The following is a 23141-nucleotide window of genomic DNA, read 5'->3' on the forward strand; positions in this document are numbered from 1 at the left end:
GTGGCCCTATTTTTGAATAATATAACTGGCTCCGAAATGGTGTCGTGAATTTACTGCAAATCTTCATAACAGCTCTCAGACACTAAGACATTAAAAAATAATTTTGTAGATGAGAATGCAAGTTCCTAGAAGTCAAACCTCTGTATTCTGGCTAATGTGGAGTATGAGATCCTAATTTTAGATCTCTTCAAGAAATTATGAATGACATCAACCATTTCTTCCCAACTGTATTGGTAACTATAGTCTCCCTAATGGAACTTTTGACCTACTGCTAATTTCAAAATGTTGGATATTACTCATGTTAAACTTTTCCTTTAATTTTTTGGGAAATTTTATTTATTTTTATTTTATTTTTTAAATAGCTGTTCTTATGATTTTGGTTTTTGGTTTCTGGGTCATACCTGGTGGTACTCTGGGTTAACTTCTGGCTCTGCACTCAGGGATCACTCCTGGCAGATTCAGGAAACCATATGAGTGCCAAGGATTGAACCTGGGTCTAGTTGCAGCCCTGCCCACTGTACTATCACTCCGGCCCCCTCAACTTTTCCTTGTAACAACTAACAAATCTCTGGAAAATAATAAACATCTGAAAACACAGAATTCAGAAGATATAGAGTTTTCCCTACTGAGTTCAATCCCTGGCACCACAGTGTCTCTTAAGCACTGCTGGGTGCTAGCCTTGGAGACTTGCAAACTTTGCTGATGTGACCTTGGTGGTCCCTATCACCATAGGGTTAGAGAAGTACCACATTCCTAGGCCCTAGCACTGAACTGCTGGTCCAGTTGGCTATGTAACATTGGGAGTAGATGTTGGATCCTGTGAGCAACACTTGAGAGGTTCAAAACAAAACCCAATCCAGAATACTTTGACAATGGTTCCTCATTCAGGAGCTGTATTTTCCCGCGTTAGAAGCAGCAGAGCCGTATTGAGACTGGTCTAACCTTGATAACAGCCAGCTAAAGATGCAGATACCTGCTAAGTGCGAAGAAAGGACTATTACCAGGAAGCTGTTTTCAGAAGGGTTAGTCCAGAAACTTCATGCTTGGTTCAGAAGTGGGCAGGGAGGGGACAATGTTGGGATAGCTATTTTCCTTATCACTAATTTGTCACAAATACTGTAATGAATTAAAACATGAATTTCTTTATCAGTCAGAGTTTCATATGGGGGGGTTCAACTCAGAAAACCCTTAATTAGTAGGCATAAGTCAAAGCTTCTCCATTGAGGAAGAGTCCACGCATATTTGTTTTGAATACCTTAGAGTACTCATAACATTTCCCCATTTTGCTCTACATAGGTTGCTACAACCTAATAATGAAAAATACTTGAAAGAACAAATGATTTTCTCATAAAATTAAAAAAGTGGTAGTATGAGCTAATACTAGGCTTTGTTAATTTTATTTTTTTTCTTTTTGGGTCACATCCAGCAATGTTCAGGGGTTATTCCTGGCCCTGTGCTCAGGAATTACTCCTGGCAGTACTTTGGGGGACCATATGGGGATTGAACCCAGGTTGGCCACATGCAAGGAAAACGCCCTCCCTGTTGTACTATTGCTCTAGCCCTGCTAAGGTTTTTCAAGTAATACCAGGACATTCTCTCCAACTAGGAATTCTTTATTTCTTTGGAAAGGGAATACTGATCAGGAGGCTATGAACCATAGTCCTCCTTCTTGCTAAGGAAGGGAGGGTGCACTGAATCTCTCAGGCAATTTACAATAGGATCTCAGATTTGCCAAGAAGCTATGGAAATTGGCAATTTATAACCTATAATTTTTCTTATAGAATATTAAGAAATAAGAAGCAGGATGTCAGAGAGATAGCTCAATGAGGTGAGCACGTGTTTCGCATGCATGACAATTGGGTTCAATCCCCGGCACTGCATGGTCCACTGAGCATCTCTGGGAATGACCCATAGTACCAAACAGAGAAGAGCATTTGAGAATCACTGGGTCTGGCCCCCAAAGCTAGGGGAATAAAAAAGAAGAGCAGAGCCAGAGAGATTACAGAGGTAGATGCTTGTTTTGCACATGGTCAATCTGGGTTCTCATGTGGTCCCATATGGTCCCGAGCACCATCAGGAGTAATTCCTGAGTGCAGAGTCAGGAATAATCCCTATGCATCTCCGGGTATGGTCCCCAAACAAAACAAAACAGCAACAACAGAAAAGAGGAGTATAGTTAGATACATACAGAAGTCCTGAGTTAAGGTTCTAAATCATTGTATTCTCAGAATTTTGAATGTGCAGGTATGATAAGTTGCTCCACAGGAGACAGGGTGTAGTGGGGAGGGGAGGTGAATACAGTCAAACTCTGTATAATGACCTTCTTGCCAATGGCAAACCACATGTTCAACAATGGTCCCTATATACAGCGCACAGACTTATAAATGTGGAAAAAGGGCCACCATCTCGATTTATCTAATTACACTCAGTAACACTTGTACAATGACAACATCACCTAAAGATGCATTTCCCAGAATAGGTATGCTTAAAGTGATGCAAGACTGCATAGAGTTTACTAAATTCTGGGTTCAGACAATGGCAAACTATGACCCAAAGGCTAGTTTCTAGATTTTATAAATAAAAGTTTATGGGAACACACACACACATTAATTCATTTTACTACTGTTTTTAGCTGAATCTGTGCTATGCGGCAATGTTGCATAGTTATGATAGAGATTTTGCAGTCAAAAGTCTAAATATTTTCTCTCTGTCCTTTACATAAAAGCGTGCTGACCCTTTGCCTCAATACCTATGGAATACAATTTGGGAAACATCAACACCTAGAAATAAACAGCATTAGAGTAAGATACACAGGTCAGATATCACAGTCATATGTATATCCCCTTATTTATTTTATCTCACGAAACAAAGGTTTAATTTCACAAAACATTTCTCTCCTTCCTCGTGCTCCTGCTTTTGGTGGAAACTACAACTATCATTGCTGCAAACATATCCATATCTGCAGTATGTCAATGCTAACAATGAAAACTCTGAGACACCATTAATCCAGATCTGATTGACTCTCCAGCCAATTGCACCCAACCTCCTATTGTATCAAAAGAGGTTTCCTTACTTGACTGGTTCCCATGACTCCCGCTCAAAGCCCCTGTGAATGGATTGTGCAATTGAGGACTCCATCAAATCCACATATCTAACCACCAGCGGGGCAAACAGGTCTTGCAGATGTTTGTGAAATTTTCCATTGCACAAGTTATCTGGAACAGATAAGCAGAAGCATGATAAGAACCCACAGTTACTTTAACAACTATCAACAGATGCACTGGAGATTTTTATTCTATCTCAAACAAACCTCTTAAAAAAATAATAAAAAGAAAAAAAATATGCGAGTAGAATTGAAATTCATGCTTAAGTCCTGCATGGATGGGAAATGGAACTTATGAACCTTGAAACTATCTGTGTCACTCAACAACAAAATTGTTTCCTTAAAAATAACAAAAATAACAACGGACACAATTTTCTTTTAATCTCTTCGTTGCACCTACTCTCTCCTGCTCATTACCTACTAGGAAGTAAGAATACGGGGTCCTCTCCTTGTTTTTTTTTTTTTAATCACTGTCCCTAGAGAGGGAAGTATCCATAGACATATGTTGCTGTAAGATACACTGAAATGCTTCGGGTGTTAGCTAGAAACTGTTTTCAACCGGAAAGTGTCTTTTGAGGAAAACTGCAAAATGTGAAGAGGTTAAGTTAATTAACTTGTTCAAGAGCAAATAAAACACATGAGCACAGGCACCACTTCTCATTGCTCTTGGGTTCTTCTGCCTCGTTAAGAGAGGGCTTCCCTGAACAGGGCACTCATTGGAAGAAAAAAAACTGTTGATGAAAGTCCATCTTTTTTAAGAATCGTAAAACAACAAAGAGCTGTAACTAGCCTGTATTCTGCCCATGATCGGGGTGCTTTTGCAATTGGTTTATCTGGACACTACTTAGAAAAGTGAGCCAAAGGCAATACATACAGTCTGTACGGAGAAAATCATTCAGCAGCTGAAACACTGGAAAGCTGTCCCATGAATCAGGGGGCTGCACCTCCAGGGCTGCATCCATGTCCACAGCAAAGAGTGAAAGGAAGGTCTCAGCGTGCTCCACCATCAAGTCCGACCACCACGCAAAGGCCTTTGAAATTCGGCAAAGAAACAAACAAACAAAGCACAGAAAAAGGAGGCAATGAGTCTCTCCGACACTTTCCATGCAAGCTCAAGCCCTCGCTCTTCAAGAGTAATTGTGCATCCGGCAGGATTTGGTAATTTTATTGTAAAGAGAACAGCAGTTCGATATAATTGGGCCTCTGAGGGTCCCAAGGCAATTCTCTTCTTGATTCTAGGCCTGACTTATTCTGATACAGCAGCAGAAAGACAGGCATGGACGTCTCTGTTCAATTTACAATAACTCACTATGTTTAGAGTCATGCTCTTGATTACTATTAGCTAGTTCTTGCTCAAAGATATTAGAATTTGGGAGTTTCTTCACTGTGTTTATGGGTTTTCTGCCGGTCTAGCTTGAAATTTTGCAATTATTTTCCACCAGTATCTATATATCTGCGGCTCATGTTTGTGGACAGTCTCACACAAGCTCAGTGACTCATGTTTCCCTATATATTGGAAATGTTACTCCTCTTCCCTAGCAAGTTGAAGAAAACCATTGGTGCCAATGACACAAAACTTTAGAGTCAAAATCTCTTAACACAATGGATACTCTGGTTTTGTATCATGTCTGTGGGGGAAGATCAGACTTAATCTAGGAGATACTCTTTAAGATTGTAACTTAACTTTTCTAGGGATTTGACACATATGACTGTTGAAAACCAAAAAATCTCAGTGAAGTAACTCATTTTCATGCACATTTGCTCCTGGGGAATCACTGTGCAGAGTCTCAGGGACCACATTCACATCGGACTGGGCCAAATGTGAATGCAATTGAAAGGCATGCATGCATGTTGACTAATCATTTCTGGCAGGGAGCATGCAGAATGAGTGGCGGTGTCAACAGGCTCCCACCCCTTTTTAATGCTGATTCTGAAGAGAGCAGAAAAACAAAAACAAATCCTTTCTCAACCACGCCCCTGACACCACCTCCCCTCACCCAGACCTCTCCTCCCCCCACCTCTATCCCAGGCCGTAAAGTATTTACATCAGAAACACTTTCCGGAGCATTCACCAAAAAAATAATAATAATAATAATAAAATAATAAAAAAAGTAGAAAAAAGGAAAAAAATGATGGGAAGGTGTTTGGAAACATGAAAGATGATTATGGAAATAATTCCATAAATGAAAGAGTTTGTTCAATGGCCAAGCTCTTCTGTGATCGATTAGTTATTTGGGGATATTCTAACAGCCACTAGGAGGTAGATTAAGGGTACACCTCTCTTCTTTCATGAGATTTCATTTTACTTACTTCTCCTTTATCAACATGTGGCTGGTTTGCAAATTAAATGGAAAAAATCAAGTCATGGACCATTCTGCAAGGTCAGGTTGGCTGGAAATAGACACCTGCTGTTTCCATTTTAATTTACAGTAAAACTTCTCTGATTCAGAGTAATGAGAAAAGTGGAGTGCTACATTTTCCACAAAATAGCCTAAATTATTAGGATTTCTGGAAAGAGATATCATTTTGGTGCTCTTAAATGCAGGGAACCCTTGAGCACCAAAAAGGTATGAATTGGTCATCATATTGGATGGGATTATCCATTTAGAACATTTTCTTTAAGCATTTATTTTTTGTTTTGTTTATTTATTGTTAAATTTTGAGTAAATGGGTCTGAATCAATGAAGTTTTATTGTACTTTGATAACCTGAGGGTGGGGCCCTTGGGACTTGGGGTTCTTCTACTTACTCCCTGGTTAAATACAATAGAGTAAAAAAATATTCCATCCCACCCCAGAGTTCTCCCAGACACCTGCCTTAGGCAGAAACTTTCTAAATAGTATAACCTGGTGGATTACCACTCCCACCCATCCCCAAACAAGGAGGATTGATTGGCATTAATCTTGAGGCAGGCTACTTCTCAAAGGCACAGAAATATCTAATACTTTTTCTTTGTTAACTAACTTTACTTCTTCAGACTTAGTCCAAGAAAGTTATTGGGAAACTGAGCTGCCTTCCCACACATAATTTGCTTCAGAATGATGAGAAATAATACAGAACAGAAAAACCAACCCAAGCATTTATGCCTGAATGTTTCTTACCCAATATCATACCTGGCTCTTACCAGCTTTATTTAAAAATTGCAAATCTGAAGCCATAAGAAGCATCCACTTTTACTATCTATAGAGAACTCGGTTCATAGTTGCAATTGCATTTTTAATAGATAAGTAGCCCTACATGGAACAATGATTACTTATCACCACTGAAGTCAGAGAAATCTGAGATTCTAAGAAAGTGAATAGAATGTCTGTAGTGTAGGAGTGAAGACGACCCAAATTATTCTTTCAGAACCCCTGAAGCAAACTGGAATTCCTGAGGAGAAAAAGATTCTGGCAAGGGCAGCAACAACCAAAAACTACCATCATAATTTTAATCAAATAAACAGGGTCTATGTGATTGGGTTGATCGAGGGAGAAGTTAAAACACACACGCACACACACAACTTTGTTTCTTTTGTGCCTCCTTATACAGGTGAATGCTGTTTGTATATGAAGTCAGCATAAAATTCGTGGGTATTTGAAATCTATAGAAATCGTTTTCAAAGATAATAAAGTGATAGAACTTTAAATACTTACCTCATGCTTTTCATTATTGAAAGGTAAAGCTGTATGCTTTAGGGGTATATTAGACCACACTGAACACACCGTATATTCTGCACACAAACTACATGTATATATGTACCCCTTTGTATACCACAATACATATATACATATACATACATATACATAGAGAGAGATTAGGATGGTGAAGCAACAGTGCGTGAAGGCGTTTTGTGTGTGTGTGTGTGTGTGTGTGTGTGCATGTGTATGTGTGTGTGCTTGCACACATGCGTGACTAACAAAACCTCTCCGAGCAGAATTAAAAGATCAATTTGAGGCCTGGCATGTAGCTTAGCAGAAGCATGCTTGCCTTGCCTGCAAGTCTCTGGGTCTGATATTCAGCACCACACACAAACACACATACACACACAAGATATGTGTGACAGCTATTGCCATTTACTGCATGTGTGTATAAATGATGAATTCTAGTCGATGGGATTTTTTCCCCTTCGGCACATTTACATTAAATGGATTATTATTTTCTGGCAGAAGAGACAGGTCTACTCATCTCTTTCATCTGTGTGGTCCAAGGCTGTACAATCAAGGTTCACACTTAGGGTTTAGTGATTTCCCAGAATTTATTGAGCTTCCAGGGAACATGACACCAAGTGTTGATGACCAGAAAAGCTTTTTAACATTTCATTATTTCAGCAGTAAAAAAAAGAAAAATCCTATCTTTGAGTGCTAGTACATTCCCTCTTCAGTTGCAGCCCAGTGGCTCTTGAACCATGTTATGGTCTGGAATGATCTGAGAAATTTTACAATTTACTGATACTTGGCCCTGCCCCATGAAATTTCAGTGAGTGGAGTTGGGGTGGACTGGGGCATCAGCGGCTTCCAGGGGATTGAATCTGTAAGGGAACTTGAGAACAGGGAGCAGTATAGTGAAATGACCCTCTCTCCTTTTAACACAGTCTTCAATACTTCTCATTTGTACCATGAGAGAATTTCCACCAGATTTTATCTGATCTATGATGACATATTTATAAGTTTTGCATCCTTAGATTATTCCTAATAATAACAGTCAAGATTTTTTGAGTGCTTACTATGTGCCTGGCATTATACCACATGATTCATTTCATTTAATCTTAACAATGAACAGTGGAGATTGGGTGTCTTGTTATTTCTCATTTATGGGATAATTTTAGTCTGCTAACTAAATTGATATAACCAAGCAAGAGAGTAGCAAAATTGGAAATTAATGTAGGCTTCTCTGGCACAGAGCCTGGGCTTGCAACTACTGCCACTTCAGTGTCTGAAGGTCAAGGCTGCCCAATGCCTCCTTGTCTTTTAGAAAAGCACAAGTGGCCACAGTGCTCAGCAGACAGGAAGCTTTTGGTTGATTAATGGTATTGTGTGATGGGGTGAAATCAGTAGTTTGGGAATTAATCCCACATATTTTTCTGAAAGCAGACTGGTCTGCCAATTCCAAAGTAGACCTTGGCTCCCTTTTCTTACTCAGAAAGTTTGCAAATGGGAACAAAATTCAATTGACTTCCACCTTATTTATGTGTCTTGAATGACTTGAAGTATGTGAGATTAAAATACTTCTTTGGTGATGCTAATTAGTTTCGCAATGATCAGCTCTTAATGGAAAAGTGAGTTTTTGAAAAGGGGTAAATTTCTTCTTTGGCATATCTACTTCGGTACCTATTATAAATAATTTGGAGAAATGTGCAAAATTTTTTTTAGCCTAGAGTAGTCTCAGAAAATAGTGTGATTAAGTCAAGTATATTTGTCCTTTTCCTATCAATCACACCTGTTACTGAGAAAATCATGCTTTCAAAATGTGTTGATTTGGCTTAGTATTGTAGGAAAAACCTTACATACCCAATCCAAAGACAACAGTTCAGAATCCCTCTATCTCTCTGGGGACAAATTTGGTAAGAACATTCTTAAGAATATACTTATCACTACTCAAACCCCAAGTGTCTTTTATCTGAAAAAGAACATTATAGGGGATAGATAGAGGATAAATAAAATTATAGCCTAATTTAATTTTATATGACTGGAAGCTAGTTCTGTATTTCAATTTTTTTAATTTTAATTAAAAATTTTTAAATTTGCATTTTAATATTTGAAGGTTGTTGATTTGACCTCTCTTCTTTCTCCAGGTTGTGCATTTCTGGGTGCTGCTATAGTCAGTCATACCTGCTTCACGATGATTTTTTTGCATTCCATTCTCAGGGCCTTGTGGGGGAATGATCATTCCTTGGTACTCTCTCTCTATATAAATGCTGTATATATGGTTCACATACAGACAGTTGTAGAGAAAGATTAGTATCACTGTGGCTAGCTACTGGTTACTATGTTCAGTACTCATCTGCTCTAAGAAAGTACAGACGGACATAGGAAAACTATGACAGGCTAAGAACAGAATCAAGGCAGGTAGTAGGCATGTGTCGGGATGTAACTGCAGTCATTAAGTTATCAGTTGCTTCATGCACGCACAAGAGAATTACCCCCACATTTACCCTTCTGTGGAAGGTCACCCAAGTCACAGGCAGTCCACTGGAAATTGCTGTTACATTCCGTGGGTCAGTGTTAGAAAGCAGGAGCACCCAGGAAAAATCCCGCTAGAAGATATGGTACTAGAAGGACATGCATAGACTCTGACAACAGGTGGCTGGCTCACTGGGTTTAGTCACATACCTCTTTTCCCTGCCATGATCAGCCACGATTCAGTGGAACAGTAGACAAACAGGGAGGAAATTTAAATATGCAATCAGGCATTAGTTGGGATGACTTGATTTAAGGTGTATTTATATTATTGAACTACACTGTCAATTTTCAGTTAGCCATACGAATGATCATTTCAGGTGCCTGAGAATAACCCCACCCCCCACTTTTTTTTCTACCCTTTCACTATAGTGGAGAGGAAGAAAGAAGCAGTGCAATTTTCAAAAGGTGACTTTTAGGGTTATGATTTTAATTTTACTTTTGAAACAAGCAATGATCAGTGATCCCAAATTGTGTGACCATAGTAAAATCTTGGAATCTTTACTTGGAGGAGTTGAGATGTTTGAGTCCTTATAAGTTGGAGATTTAGTTAGCTTTAAATTGCCTTGGTTTATGATGATCAAAGCGATCATTTGAACTTTTTTTTTTTTTTGCAAAAAAAAGAAAAGTGAGTTGTCTTTATTTAGATGGATGCTGAAGCATTGACAAGTTGAACAACATAGACTTGTTTGTTTCTTTCATTGTATTTAGCAACCCAGGTCATTGAAAATTAACAAATGGAGACTCTGGCACAAGCAAATTTACAGAGATCTATTTTAAAAGATGGCCCATGGTCCACACACCAGTAAAATAAAAGCAACAGTAGTGGCAACATAAACAACCACAGAAAAAAAACTAAAAAATATTTTGTGTTTTGAACAACAACCATATGCTCCTTGAGTACATCTTTGAAATATACTTACCTATGAGGCTCGTTGTTAGAAATGTTTGAAAATTTAAGATTGTATAACACGCAACCACCTTTTGGTTGTTCTAAGTAACTGTCCAAAGTCTCTTTCTCGCAAAACTTCTCTTTCACACTCTTTGCAAGCTCAGTTGAAAGAAAATGGGTGTTAAGGCATCTTATTCATGTCACTGGAAGAATCAGTTCTGCAACCTCATACGGGAGACCAAGGGAAATTTCCCACCTCGCTTGCTCACCTCAGCGTGGTGTTCCTCATTTTGTTGGAGAACTTCAATGACTAGTTCAGCAAGACGTATTGTATCTTCAAGCTTTTTGGCAGGAGTGATTAACCGGCCTACATTTTCTGTAGTACAAGAATTTGTGTTAAAATTCAGAGAAAGTGGCGGTCTGCTCTTGTGACCATTAGAACTAGTGGATAAGGAAATCTGAATAGTTAACAAATTTTGAAGAAGTGTCATGCAAATGTTAAGTGCCACATAATTAGTAATGAGCAAACCATAAAGCCATTTTATCATTATAACCATCATCATACTACATATTAATAAAAAACAGTGCTCCAGCTTCAAATTTGCACAGCAAGCTACCAAAGAGCCCATTTCTAATTTAGTGATATTTTGTACACATATTCTTTAAAGACAGCATAAATGTACTATTGTAGTCATTCTCTAGCCTTTGTTCTTGCTACCTGAAGTGGGAAGACACAAAAGAGAAACTTCATCTTGGTTGCTGCTGCATTTGTTTCCTAGACTTGTCCCTAAACAATTGACACAACAGCATGATTTCTTATTACATGATTTCAGGTTTAACATGCAGGAATGTTTGTTAGAAAAAAGCAACTTCAAAGATATGTTTTAAGTTGCTCAGGCAGGAGATTGACAATTAATGGGCATTCCTGAGCCACAAGATAGAAGAAAATAGAAAATTATTAAAGGATTGTTGAAGGTAAAAATTGGAGGAAGTTGTATGAATTGGTGCCACTGGTTGATAAAATTAAAATTTTGGTTTTGGTGGCAACAATATACTTAACTATTTTTGTTTTAAAATTTTCTATTGTATTAAAAGGTTGTATATTTTATAGGATTCAAAAACATTCTGAATGCTGTTTTCTGGTGCATCCCTTACAATCTGGCCTTTCCAAAGTTTGGCAATGCCAGTATTTTGCCATACATAGAAACTTTTTTTTCTTATGGGGCAAGTCAAGTATAGGTTTCATTTGTAAAGTCCTTGTTATAAAAATGGCATAAATTTAATTAGTCTCACAGGGAAACTTTTATTTCATGCTCAGACCTTTTTAGAGTCATTTAGAAAATGAGGCATAAAACAATAACAATTAGTTGGCACATGGGGTTTTGTTTATTTAAGTTTAGAAGGATAGTTTGGAACATACCCCGTGGAGCTCAGGAATCATTTGTGTCATGCTCTGAGACCGTTTGCAATAGTGGAGATTGAACTGGGTCAGCCACATACAAGGCAAGGGCCTTACCCTTTGAGTATCTCTCTTGTCACTTACCATAGGTGTTAAAATCATGGAAGTTGCTGGTTTTCAAGAGAACAGACACTTTATTTATGAATTTGTGAACTGTCTGTATCTGATAATTAATGATTGACTATTCACTAGTGGAATTAAATTCAGTGAAATGCTGTGAAGAATATTTTCACAATGGAAGCTAAGAGCAATAGATGGGATTACATAAGATTATTAAGGTGTTGAAAATTTCCGCCCTAGAAGTTCTGATCACTAGTTTGAAAATGTACTTTCTGGATTCAGGCCAATGGAGAGCTCTATTGATTTCCATCTGAACATTGCATTCACATGAAAATGTAGCTGAACATGAGTAGGGAATTCAGGTAGAAGCTAAGGGAATATAAGTATGCAGATCATCAGTGAAGATCCAACACTCAGCTATGGGGACCTTGGAACTGACAACTCGTTACCAAATACAGAGCAATGACTATGAGAAAAAATTAGTGACAAAATTGATTTCTGTTCTTCTATGGTATCTGGACCCTATTTATAATTTAGTAAGTAGACTACCGTAATTTCAGTAGACTTTCAGTGATTTCTACAAACATACTGCGTATATATGTTTGGGGTAACATGTGTAGAATGAGGTATTTGCATTCTGACAGTAAATATGCATAGGGCACTATCTTTCATTAGTTGTTACTCACATTTACACATCAGTTTGCAAATTCCTCATCCTATGCTTATTACCCGTTAGACAAATACACCTACATACACACATCACACACTTACATACATTTCTCGTAAGCAGACAAGCCTGCACATTAATACAAATCTGCAGGAAATCCCACCTGGGGGCACATCTTTGAAATCTCTTGCTTTACAAACTGAGAGCATTGTCCTTTTGGGTGGAAAGCTCCCCAAATGTAGGGGAATTCTAGCTGTACAATATATGCAATGTAAGCAATTTTTTAAATTCCCACTGATACTTTAATTGAATTTTATTTTAAAATGGAATGATTTTTATATTTGGAGAAATTCAAGATGTTTAAGCTAGGACCACCTGAAGATTTGTTTTAATATGCAGTACTCTCAGATTGACTACAATATATATATATCAGTAGATACACATAAAATGTATATGTGCACGCAGTCATTTTGAGTATGTGCACACATACACAGATATGTGTATGCCTAATGTATATATACAGACAGTATGTTTAATAAAACCTTTTTCAATTTAGCTTTAGCATGACACCATTAAAGTTAGCAGGTTAAGTATTCTTTAGTCTAGAACACTTGATCATCCAATTACCCAAATTAGCTTTTATTTACTCGTGATGAATCAGCTGCAATTCCATCATCTGTTGACCAAACCACTTTCTTGAGATACAGCACTATGTTCCTCCTCATTTGCCTAGCTAACTTTCTAGATAAATGGCAAAGAAATGCAAAAACTGACTTCACTTAGATGTTGTCTTTAAAGAAAATATTGTGCAATATCTTCTAGCACCTCCTTCCGTCCCCCAAGAGAGGCCGAGGAGAAATTTGTGCACAGAAATGAATTGGGCTGGGGGGGGGGGTGACTTATGTTGTCTTGAAATGTACAGTAACATTTTTCTCACACAATCTTGGATTAGCTGGAGCACTGAATGAAAGGGAACTAAAAATACAATAGACTTTGTAAACATTTCATACAACAGAATTGTAGCTCATAACATAGAAAAATCATCATGCAAAATGTTATGCAACAACAATGTTATTTTGTGCTGACATTGAGATTTGAAAATGTTGCATATGTCAGACATAGTTAGACGGAAAAAAAAATGTGGACATTTGGAAATAAATGCTCTCTTTCGAGTCTCTTGAAACCTCCAGTGTCTAACTTGAGAGTCTAAGCCTTAGTGCTACCTTCTAAACCGAGACAAATTTTAAGAAAAATGAACAGAAAAGCAAACTAAACTATAAAGCTGCTGAATAAAGGAATGGTAAGAAGTTTACAGTACTTGATTTTGGCCTAGGCATGCCTTTGAGTCTCTGATATAACATGCTGGTCTGCTTTTGGGTGGGTGGAGAAGGCCCAGGAGATGGCGGGGAGGCTGCTCAGGTAGGTGAAAGGGAGACAGTAAAAAAGTAAAGAGACAAAATGACTTTAACATAGGATGGTGAGTAAGATGATGAATTCTCCAAAGAACAACTGAAGAAGCAAAGATGATACAACACAAATGGAGAGTGGCTGCTTTCTTAGCATTACTAGACATTACAAAAATGTGACATTGTTTGACAAGGGTGGGACTCTTACCAGTGTCACCAGCCCTACCACACTGAGACACTCAGAGGCTGACCGCAAAGGCTGATGTCTTTATCCAGATGGATACACGTGACTGATGGAGGCAACAACATTGACCAGAAGATAGACTTTTGAACAATAAAGAACTCCTAGATGCCAATAGCTTCTTCCTCCTTTCAGTCGACCAGATAAAGGGCTTGATGTATTCACAGCTGGAAGATCTGGCTTCTCATCCTAATGTGCTATTTAATTTCCCAGGTAATTTTGTACATTCACCTTCCAACTCTCTACGCTCCTGATCGATAAGTTTCCTTATCTATAAATTGAGAATAAGAATCTTTTTCTGTGTTTACATACCTTGCCAGGTTGCCGATAAGAGCAAATAAAGTGTTGCATGGGGCAAATCTCCATAAAGCTGAAGGTGCCTACAAATGTTTATTGTTATCCTCAACATTGTGAGAAGGCAATTAATTGCTTTGCAAAAGCAGATGAAGGGCCATTATTAGTTAAAGTGAGCTAGGGAATATTCTTGCTCCCTTTGTGGAATTTCAACATGTCAAAATCTGTCATTTTGGGGGAAAATGTGTGGTATCTGATTGTTTCCAGCTCATTTAATTATTTTCAATTTGGAATTCTCATGGCTTTTATATTGTGGGTTGAATCATATATAAAAACTTGCCAGCTTATCAAATATGTTACTTGCTATTCCAAATGTTAGAATACCGTAATCAGCACTTGACCCATCTGTCATGTGGTTTACAATATCATCACAGCAAACATCCTATAACAATAGCCTCTCCTTCAACACAGGCACAAAGCACTATCAGCTTCCATAATTCTCTCTCTTTAATGAGTGTCTCATTAACCTTGGACCTGCTCCTTTCTAGTTGTTCTCATGCACAAAGCAGTCTGTATGGCGAGAGGTACATATTTCATTGCCAAGTTTGCGTCTTGATTTGCTTGAATTTTCAGCTGGGGAAATGAATTTTTCTTCGGAATTATAAAAACTAAAATTCTAGTCCTATTATTTTTTAAAGATTTAGAAAAAAAGGATAAATATAATATTCTGGCACATCCATCTATTAAAATCAAAAGCTAATGAGATCCCTTTTTTTCAGGAGTAACTGAATGTTTTGAATACAGGACAAAATTAATTTACCAGTTTCCTCTTATTTAAATGTTTTGTTTGGGAAAACATGCATATATGGAGTTTAGAAAAACAGTTTAAGTGATGAGTATTTAAATGAAGGCAAATTCTCATCTTTTCATTATAAAAACATATTTTATATTTTATATTTTGTTAAAAATCAACTGCCCATCTAGAGCTGTGGCTAGAGTTACATGTATCTCCTGACTCTTTTGATGAATATGTTTCACCTGAGTGTGTGATTCTCACGAGAAATTTCTTGCTCATTCTTACCCAGATAACTGAACCTGTGTAGAAACACACTCAATCTGGTGGTTCATAAAAACAATGAAACGTCTCCAGGCTGATCCATAACCCATGAGACAACAGATACATGTTTTAGCTCAATGGGTCTTGATGAGAAATTCATAAAGGGATTCCCTCCTGCCAAGTGGCTGTCCAGAATTCTGACAGTGAGGTTTGCCACCACAGAAAAACAAGCTCCCTTTCCCCCCCAACAGAGCAAAACAAAAACATCATACCTTGGTTTCCAAATTCATTTTCCCAATTACCAGTGCTCCTGTTTACACAATTAAATCTGCTTGGCTTCCAGAGAGAGAGTTAAATTTGACTGCCGAAAAACAAAAAGAGAATTCCTCTACATGTTCAGCTAAGCCAAGGAAAAAGAAGCATCCAGGAGACAGAGAGACTCCAATGAGCCCTTAAATAACTTGACCATTTCTGGTTCAAGTGAGTGAATTGCCGGTCCATGAAATATCATATGAGAGATGGATATGATTGATGGAAACCCAACTTACTAACAAATACAAACCTATCTGATGTGTTGCTGAAGATTCACTTCTTAGTATTATGCCATTACTGGAAATAGCCTGTTATAATCTGCTATGATCTGGGTATGAAGGTGAATAAAAGCTGGGTTAGGAACAGATAAGATATCTATATCATCATGTGTTGAGTATCTGTCTTATTAAAAATGATGGCATACAGATCATGTATCTTATGCAATATTCAAATTCAATATAACTCCTGTAGTGGGGTTATCATTACATATTGGATTCCTTATATCCTCATCACTTTCTTCTGGAATAATCCATTTTAGGACAATAAAAATACTGATAACAAAATGGCAGAAGAAACTATGAATTATTTTCTCTACTCTTTTAATTGAAATCATGTTGGTCTATTATTTTTTGCCACAACCAGCAGTGTACAGATGCTGCTCCTGACTCTCTGCTCAGGATCACTTCTAGTGGTACTCAGAGGTCATTCATAATGGTGCTTAGGGGACCATGTGGTGTCAGCATTGAACCGGGCCCCAGCACGCAGCACATGTGCTCTATCCCTTTAAGCTATTTCTCTACCCCAACTGCAGCCATATTTATACCTCCTCCATAAGACCATGGGTTGTATACAGAGCTTAACTATTATATCTCCCAAACAACTCTTGATATTTGTTGCTGCTGTACTATTGCCCACAACCTTGCTAAGGGCGTTTGACCTGTGAATCAAATATCACACTCTCCACCTCAACTACTGCTAGAGATGCCAAGTCATCCCTAAACTCTTTCTTCCTCTTCTCTGTCCATACAGCAGTCAATATGATGTACAAAGCCCACATAAGAACCTGTTCTATTCCTGCTTAAAAGCCTTTAAGAGATCCCCTTAATAACAGGAGCTATTCCATTATGTGCCTTCCAAACAAAGGTGCAACTCTTCTATTGATGCCTACATTTGAGCACGTATGACCTTACTAATACATACATACATATATATGTATACATATATATCGTCCCCTATGTCTATTAAATTCTGAAATTAACAGTTATTACTCAGGGAAGGTTTTCAAATATTTCTCAGTGGACCCTGCCCAGTGCAATCCTTCATTGACCTGTCCTCTCTGGTCAAAAGTTTTCAGTCATATGTTATAAGGTTTCAGTCAACAAGTCCCCACACAGTCAATGATGTGTACCCAATAACCTTGTACCATACAGTTTAGATGTGTAGTAGGTTATATCTACTATAGTTTGTGTAGCTAAATGTTTTACAATTATGAAATTGCTTAACAAAGTATTTCTTAGAATATATTTGTGTATTAAGTGACACCCAACTGTATGAATATCAACTATAAAGCAACTTTTATCTCGCACAAGTTAATTAACAAATGTATTAAGCCATTCTGTTGAATAGAATACATTGTGAGTTACACTTTCAAACCAGAGAACAATTTCAGATATCTCAATACACTTGAAAATGACTTAAGATAAAGCATTTAAAAATTAGATTAAGCTGCATTTCACAAGAGAGAAAATAATACTATGCTACTGTAATGTTTTCCTTCCACATTTTTTAAAAAAAATAATTGTATCTAGATTAGGTTTTGTTCCTCAGATTCAGCTGTTACACCTTAGAAAAGTGATCTGGATAGATACAGTAGTCACCATCTGTCATGCTTATAACAACTTTCCTTGGGGGATTTTCCTTTTTTCTCGGGGTTCTGGTACAAATGCAGAATCACATTTCTTATGTGGATGGAATGGAGGATACTCATGTGAGCCAAGTCAGGCCAATTACACCACCCCACATTATCATGGGTATTATGATTGCTGCAGGAATTAAGCTTATTGATGAGCCAATGAAATTGTTCTCTGGTTTAGATTAATACCCAAGAATAGCTGAGATCAACACCAGGAGGATTACTCCATAGCCTAGAGGCCAGCCGGGTATTCTAGGGGAAAGGACAGTTCAGATAGAAAAGGGAACACCAAGTGGAGGGTGTTTGGAGGATCCTCCCAGTAGGGGAGATGCAGGTTGAAAGTAGACTGGACTGAACATGTTTGCCACTCAATGCCTCTTTTGCTGATCACAACACCCAGGAGGAGAGAGAGAACAAAAGGGAATGCCCTGCCACAGTGGCAAGGGGGGATGGGGGGGGGTGGGAGGGGAGGGATATTATCCTGGTGGTGGAAAATGGGCACTGGTGGAGGGATGGGTATTTGATCATGGTATGACCGAAATCCAAGCACAAAAATTTGTAAATCTACAACTGTACCTCATGGTGTTTCACTAATAATAATAATAAAAAAATTGTTCTCTGGTTTTATACAGTTGTTTAGAAAGCAAGATATTGTTATTCGAGGGTCATTAAATAGCATCAAAATATTGTGCATCTGAGGCCTTTTTCTTCTCAACCCCTTTCCATGAAAGAATCACATGAAAGAAATCTGTCATTGTGGCCCAAGTGATAGTACTGCGGGTAGGGCATTTGCCTTGCATGCGGTGACCTGTGTTTGATTCCTGGTAAAGTCCACCAAGAGTAATCCCTTAGGGCAAAACCTTGAGTAAGCCCTGAGCACCGCTGCACCACTGGGTATGGCTCAAAAACAAAACAAAAAAAAACAATCAAAAAAAAAGAAATCTGTCAGCAATTGGAAATAGTAAGCAAAATAGACTTAAATTTTTTATCCCCAAGTCCAGTTCCTCCAGGGATTTCTTATTTTCATGAGGCCCAAATTATTTTTTAAGAGGATTTGTTTTGCCTGTGACTTTGATAATAGGAATTCTGGCATAATTACACTATTAAATAGCCACTCAAACCTTTGTGTTTTGGGGCATCAGGAAGGATGATACTGCAAGAAATCCAAGTAATACTCCAGATAGTTCTCTTTGGGGGAAACCAGTCCTTTATTTCTAAACCGTACCACAGCCTGCAATATATCAAAGATCTTGCCCTAGCTGAAAGCCAGTTGTGTTGCATTTCCATTTACCATAGTGTTTACGGGCTGGAGCGATAGCACAGTGGGTAGGGCATTTTCCTTGAACGCAGCCAACATAGCCGACCCGAGTTCGATTCCTCCGCCCCTCTCGGAGAGCCCGGCAAGCTACCGAGAGTATCTCGCCTGCACGGCAGAGCCTGGCAAGCTACCCGTGATGTATTCAATATGCCAAACACAGTAACAAGTCTCACAGTGTTACTGGGCCCGCTCGAGCAAATCGATGAACAACGGGAGGACAGTGACAGTGATAGTGTTTACACTGGAACAATCTGTATCATATCTTTGGTTTTCTCCTGAATTGTAAGCTCCCTGAGAGTAGGGACCATGGCTGCCTTGCTCACTGCTCACTCCCATGGTTCCTTTAATTTTGAAATTGATGACACAAAGATGTCTTACTACCTCTCATAGTACAGGGACATAAAAAACATTCAACACCTGGATTGGTAGTTTTAGTCTGAAGTGGGAACTTTGTAGAAATGCAGACTTCCAGGTTCGACCCCAGACCTACTAAATGAAAGTTTACCTTTCAACAAGGTGCTTAGAAAATTGCATGGACATTCAAGTTTGGGAAGCATGTTTTATATACCATGTCAGAAATCAATACTATGTCTTTATTATATACTCGGATTGTATACTTGGGTTGGAGGTTTTATCTTAACCAATAACAAATAATAATAGCTAGCAGACAATCAAATACCTGCCAGACACTGTGCTAAAAGATTTATTTGGAATATACATTTTAGTCTCTGTCACCATCCAAGCAGAGGGAAACTATTATTAGCACCTTTTTTACAGATAATAAAAATGAGCTTCGGAGAGGTTATGGAACACACTGGAACAAGATGATGATTTAAAGTTTTGGTGTAACAAATCCTGAGTGCTCAGGCTGGTTCTGAGGCAATGTTTTCTCAAAATTGTACAAAAAAGTATTCCAACATGTGGGCACTGGTTGTCATCAGCTATCATATTGGGACCTCCAGCCAGTTGTGGCTTATGAGTGAGACCATTATCTTCTGAATGAAATGTAAAACATTTATGGTAAAAAGTATGAAAATGTTTATCCTACCAGGTAACAGTAATTTATTAATCTTTATTATTAATAATTACTTTTTATTTCTCTCGTTGTTTCTTTCAAGGAAAGGGGTTGGGTAGCAATATGGCACAACATTTTCATGCTTTTCATTACCCTACTAAGGTAGGGTAGTGAAGGCTTCTGAATACATGCAGAATCCCCAGATTGGATTCTCATCTTATTTTGAAACTGACTTTTGTAGGCCTACTTCACTGAATGTCAAGGGAAGGTTTGAGGTAAGATGATTATGATAAACCTCTTTTTGATCTTATAATCTTATGATTAAAATAATAAATGTTTAGGGCTGGAGCGATAGCACAGCGGTAGGGTGTTTGCCTTGCACGCAGCCAACATGGCCGACCCGAGTTCGATTCCTCTGCCCCTCTCGGAGAGCCCGGCCAGCTACCGAGAGTATTCGATATGCCAAACACAGTAACAACAAAGTCTCCAATGGAGACGTTACTGGGCCCGCTCGAGCAAATCGATGATCAACGGGAGGGCCTTTACTTTACTTTACTAGGGCTGGAGCGATAGTATACTGGGTAGGGCATTTGCCTTGCACGTGGCTGACCCAGGTTCGATTCCCAGCATCCCAAATGGACCCCCGAGTACCGCCAGGCATAATTCCTGTGTGCAAAATCAGGAGTAACCCCTGAGCATTGCTAGGTATGACCCAAAAAGAAAAAAAATGTTTAAGAGTACATAAGTTGGAGGTATGGACTTTGAAATTAAATTCATGTTCAGACTCAATCTCTGTAACTAAAAAATTGTGTAGATTTGGGCAACATTATGAGAGCATTGTTTTACTTTAGGATTTCTATATGCAAAAGTGTGTATTTTTGTTTGTCTGTTTTGTGACCGCCCCTGTGGTCCTAAAGGCTTACTCCTGACTCCAGCCTTGTGCTCAGGGATCATATTTCCGGCGATGTTCAGGGAACAAACCCAGGTCAGACACATGCAAGGCAACTGCCCCACCTGTCATACACTCTCTGGCCCAGAAGAGTAAATTCTTATCTCACTGAGTGTAAGAAGCACAATTTAATATTTATAAAATAGCTGATCCTTGGCTGACGAGGTAGTATAAATGTTAAGGCACTCGCATGTGGTTAGACACCAGTTCAATCCCAACACTGCACAATTCCAATCCCTGAGCACTGAGAAAAATCTATCCTTGAGCACAAGCCAGGATTAAGGTGTGACTCCAAAACAAACAAAAGGAAAAAGAGCAAAAGAAATTGGGTGATCTTACATATAAAGGCATCATAATTCAATTGCAGTACTGATGTCATTTCCTAATAACAAATTCATTTTAAACTTGATGGATTTTTAGATTAAAATATGATAATGTTTTATCTCAGAGCTGTGCAAATTCAATGAAAAATGAATGTGACTGTATATCCCATGGTAACTTCTCAATAAATGAGTTACTATCATGATCATCATGATCATCATGATCATGATCATCATCATCATCATCAAAGCAGCATGTCCCCCTTTTTGTAGAAGAATAATGATTTTTATATTTACTGGTTCAGGGCATATTTTTAACATATCTTTCTTTCCCTCAGGAGATCTCCCAAATTTCCTGTGCCAGTGTTTGAAATGTTTCTCTTCGCCCTGTTAATAGATGAGCCACTAGTATATGGAATAGTGTGGGCTTGGAAATCCTGATTGATGTATCATTAAAACAGGAAGAATATTTCTTGTGTAGAATCTAGAAAACATGAGCTGATTCTTATTTTTAGAACAGGGATTGGCTCTGTCTTTTGGATAGATGCTCCACATCATACTTTCTAAGAATACCAAGTTTGAGTATCTATTTTTCTCCTTTCACAGGTCTTTTACCTGTAAGAAGTTTGAATAGAAACAGGGAAATATACGTCTAATTGGAAGTGCTCTGGATAGATTTAATTTGCTCTAGAAAGTTTTTGCCAATGAGGGAGAAAAAATATGATTGTTCTCAGTTCTCCAGAAATTTTAGTGAATCTCAAGTATTCTCAGGGAGAATTCAGTGGAAATATTTTGACAATTATCTGGTCGCAGAAAGGAACATTCTGTTCAGTGATGGTCTTCCTGGATAAAAAAAGTTCGTAGCTATTTTAGAATTTATTCACTAAATGAATAGTGTCCAATTACATAGCACAAAAGTGGAAAGGTTGCATTGTTAGAAAGAGACCCCAGAAAACATGGTGCTTGAATTTAGAAATATCTGTGTTCAGTCCTGCTTGAGAAAATCACTGTTTTTGTTCCCCAAAATTTAGCTCTCTCATTCACTGGTAAAAAGAAGGGGAAAATGTCTTCTCTTTGAGGCTAAAGTGAAGACTGAATCAGACCCACCATGCAAATTCCTTAGCACAGTGTCTGGGTCTATTAGTGACTGTTGCTCTGTCTGCCTTTCTCATTAATCTGTATATCTATCTAAGTTTATATACTTTGGGCATATTTGAAGGAAACTGGTTTATTTCAAGTACCAGTAGAATCATTATGATGCTCAGAAAATTATGCAAGTATTTAGCCAAGAACTGAGGCAAAACTGCAATAGTAGCGTAGACTTTCTCAGAGTTTGCTGGGTTTAGAATGTGTGATGGTTTAAATGGAAATGTATTTAAAATAATAGAATTCATTTGCAAGAGTCACAGCTTTTCTTTCATAGAGTAGCAGCCCTTTGCATCTGTTTTTGAGATGATGCAATTAAATAGAATATTTAATTTCTAATAATGCCACCAGACAGAAAGTTAAAGTCCACCAATATACCACTTGCAGAGTCCCATAGCCTCTCAAAGTATAACCTGACTAAAACCTCTATAGCTGTTCCGATTGCATGCCAATATGTACATGTAACTCCTGTTGTACCTTGCAACCTCCATACTGTTGGTTTTACAAACCTATTTGTGTTTGTTCTTTGTTAGGAGAACAAAAGGAACTGAAATACGAGGAAGGTAAGAAAAAAATATTTAAAGGTCAGGAAAGAAGTAACTATGATTATAATATTGACTATGATCTCCTTAACCCAGAAGAGTTCTTGAACATATCAAGATTTAAACCTATCTCTATTGACCCTTAGATCGAGACTCATTCTATTTCACCTTCTTAGTTCTTTCTTGCGTCTCTGACATCTAGTTTGCCTGGATTGCAAATAACCAAACAGTCCCTCGTTTAAAGAAACTTCAATGTTTCTCTGCTACTTTGGAAGTGATACCCCTGTAATT

At 38.1% G+C, this 23141-nt stretch overlaps 1 protein-coding gene across 9 annotated transcripts in view; it reads right to left on the reverse strand.

Annotated features, from left to right (window-relative positions):
• Positions 1 to 23141, reverse strand: part of CADPS (calcium dependent secretion activator) — a 550520-nt gene that overhangs the window by 102014 nt on the left and 425365 nt on the right. For 5 of the 9 annotated variants that reach the window (XM_056129049.1, XM_056129052.1, XM_056129047.1 and 2 more), the window contains 3 exons: positions 10422 to 10528; positions 3978 to 4134; positions 3074 to 3215 (listed from right to left, as the gene is read on the reverse strand). In XM_056129049.1, the coding sequence (XP_055985024.1) occupies positions 3074 to 3215; positions 3978 to 4134; positions 10422 to 10528 (406 nt within the window). Of the gene's footprint in view, positions 1 to 3073; positions 3216 to 3977; positions 4135 to 5413; positions 5435 to 10421; positions 10529 to 23141 lie in introns of all 9 variants that reach the window. The other 4 variants (XM_056129048.1, XM_056129045.1, XM_056129050.1 and 1 more) reach the window with 1 other exon arrangement.

The sequence above is a fragment of the Sorex fumeus genome, unplaced genomic scaffold (genome assembly GCF_029834395.1).
Source record: "Sorex fumeus unplaced genomic scaffold, SorFum_2.1 ptg000072l, whole genome shotgun sequence".
In the NCBI taxonomy this organism is placed as follows: Eukaryota; Metazoa; Chordata; class Mammalia; order Eulipotyphla; family Soricidae; genus Sorex; species Sorex fumeus.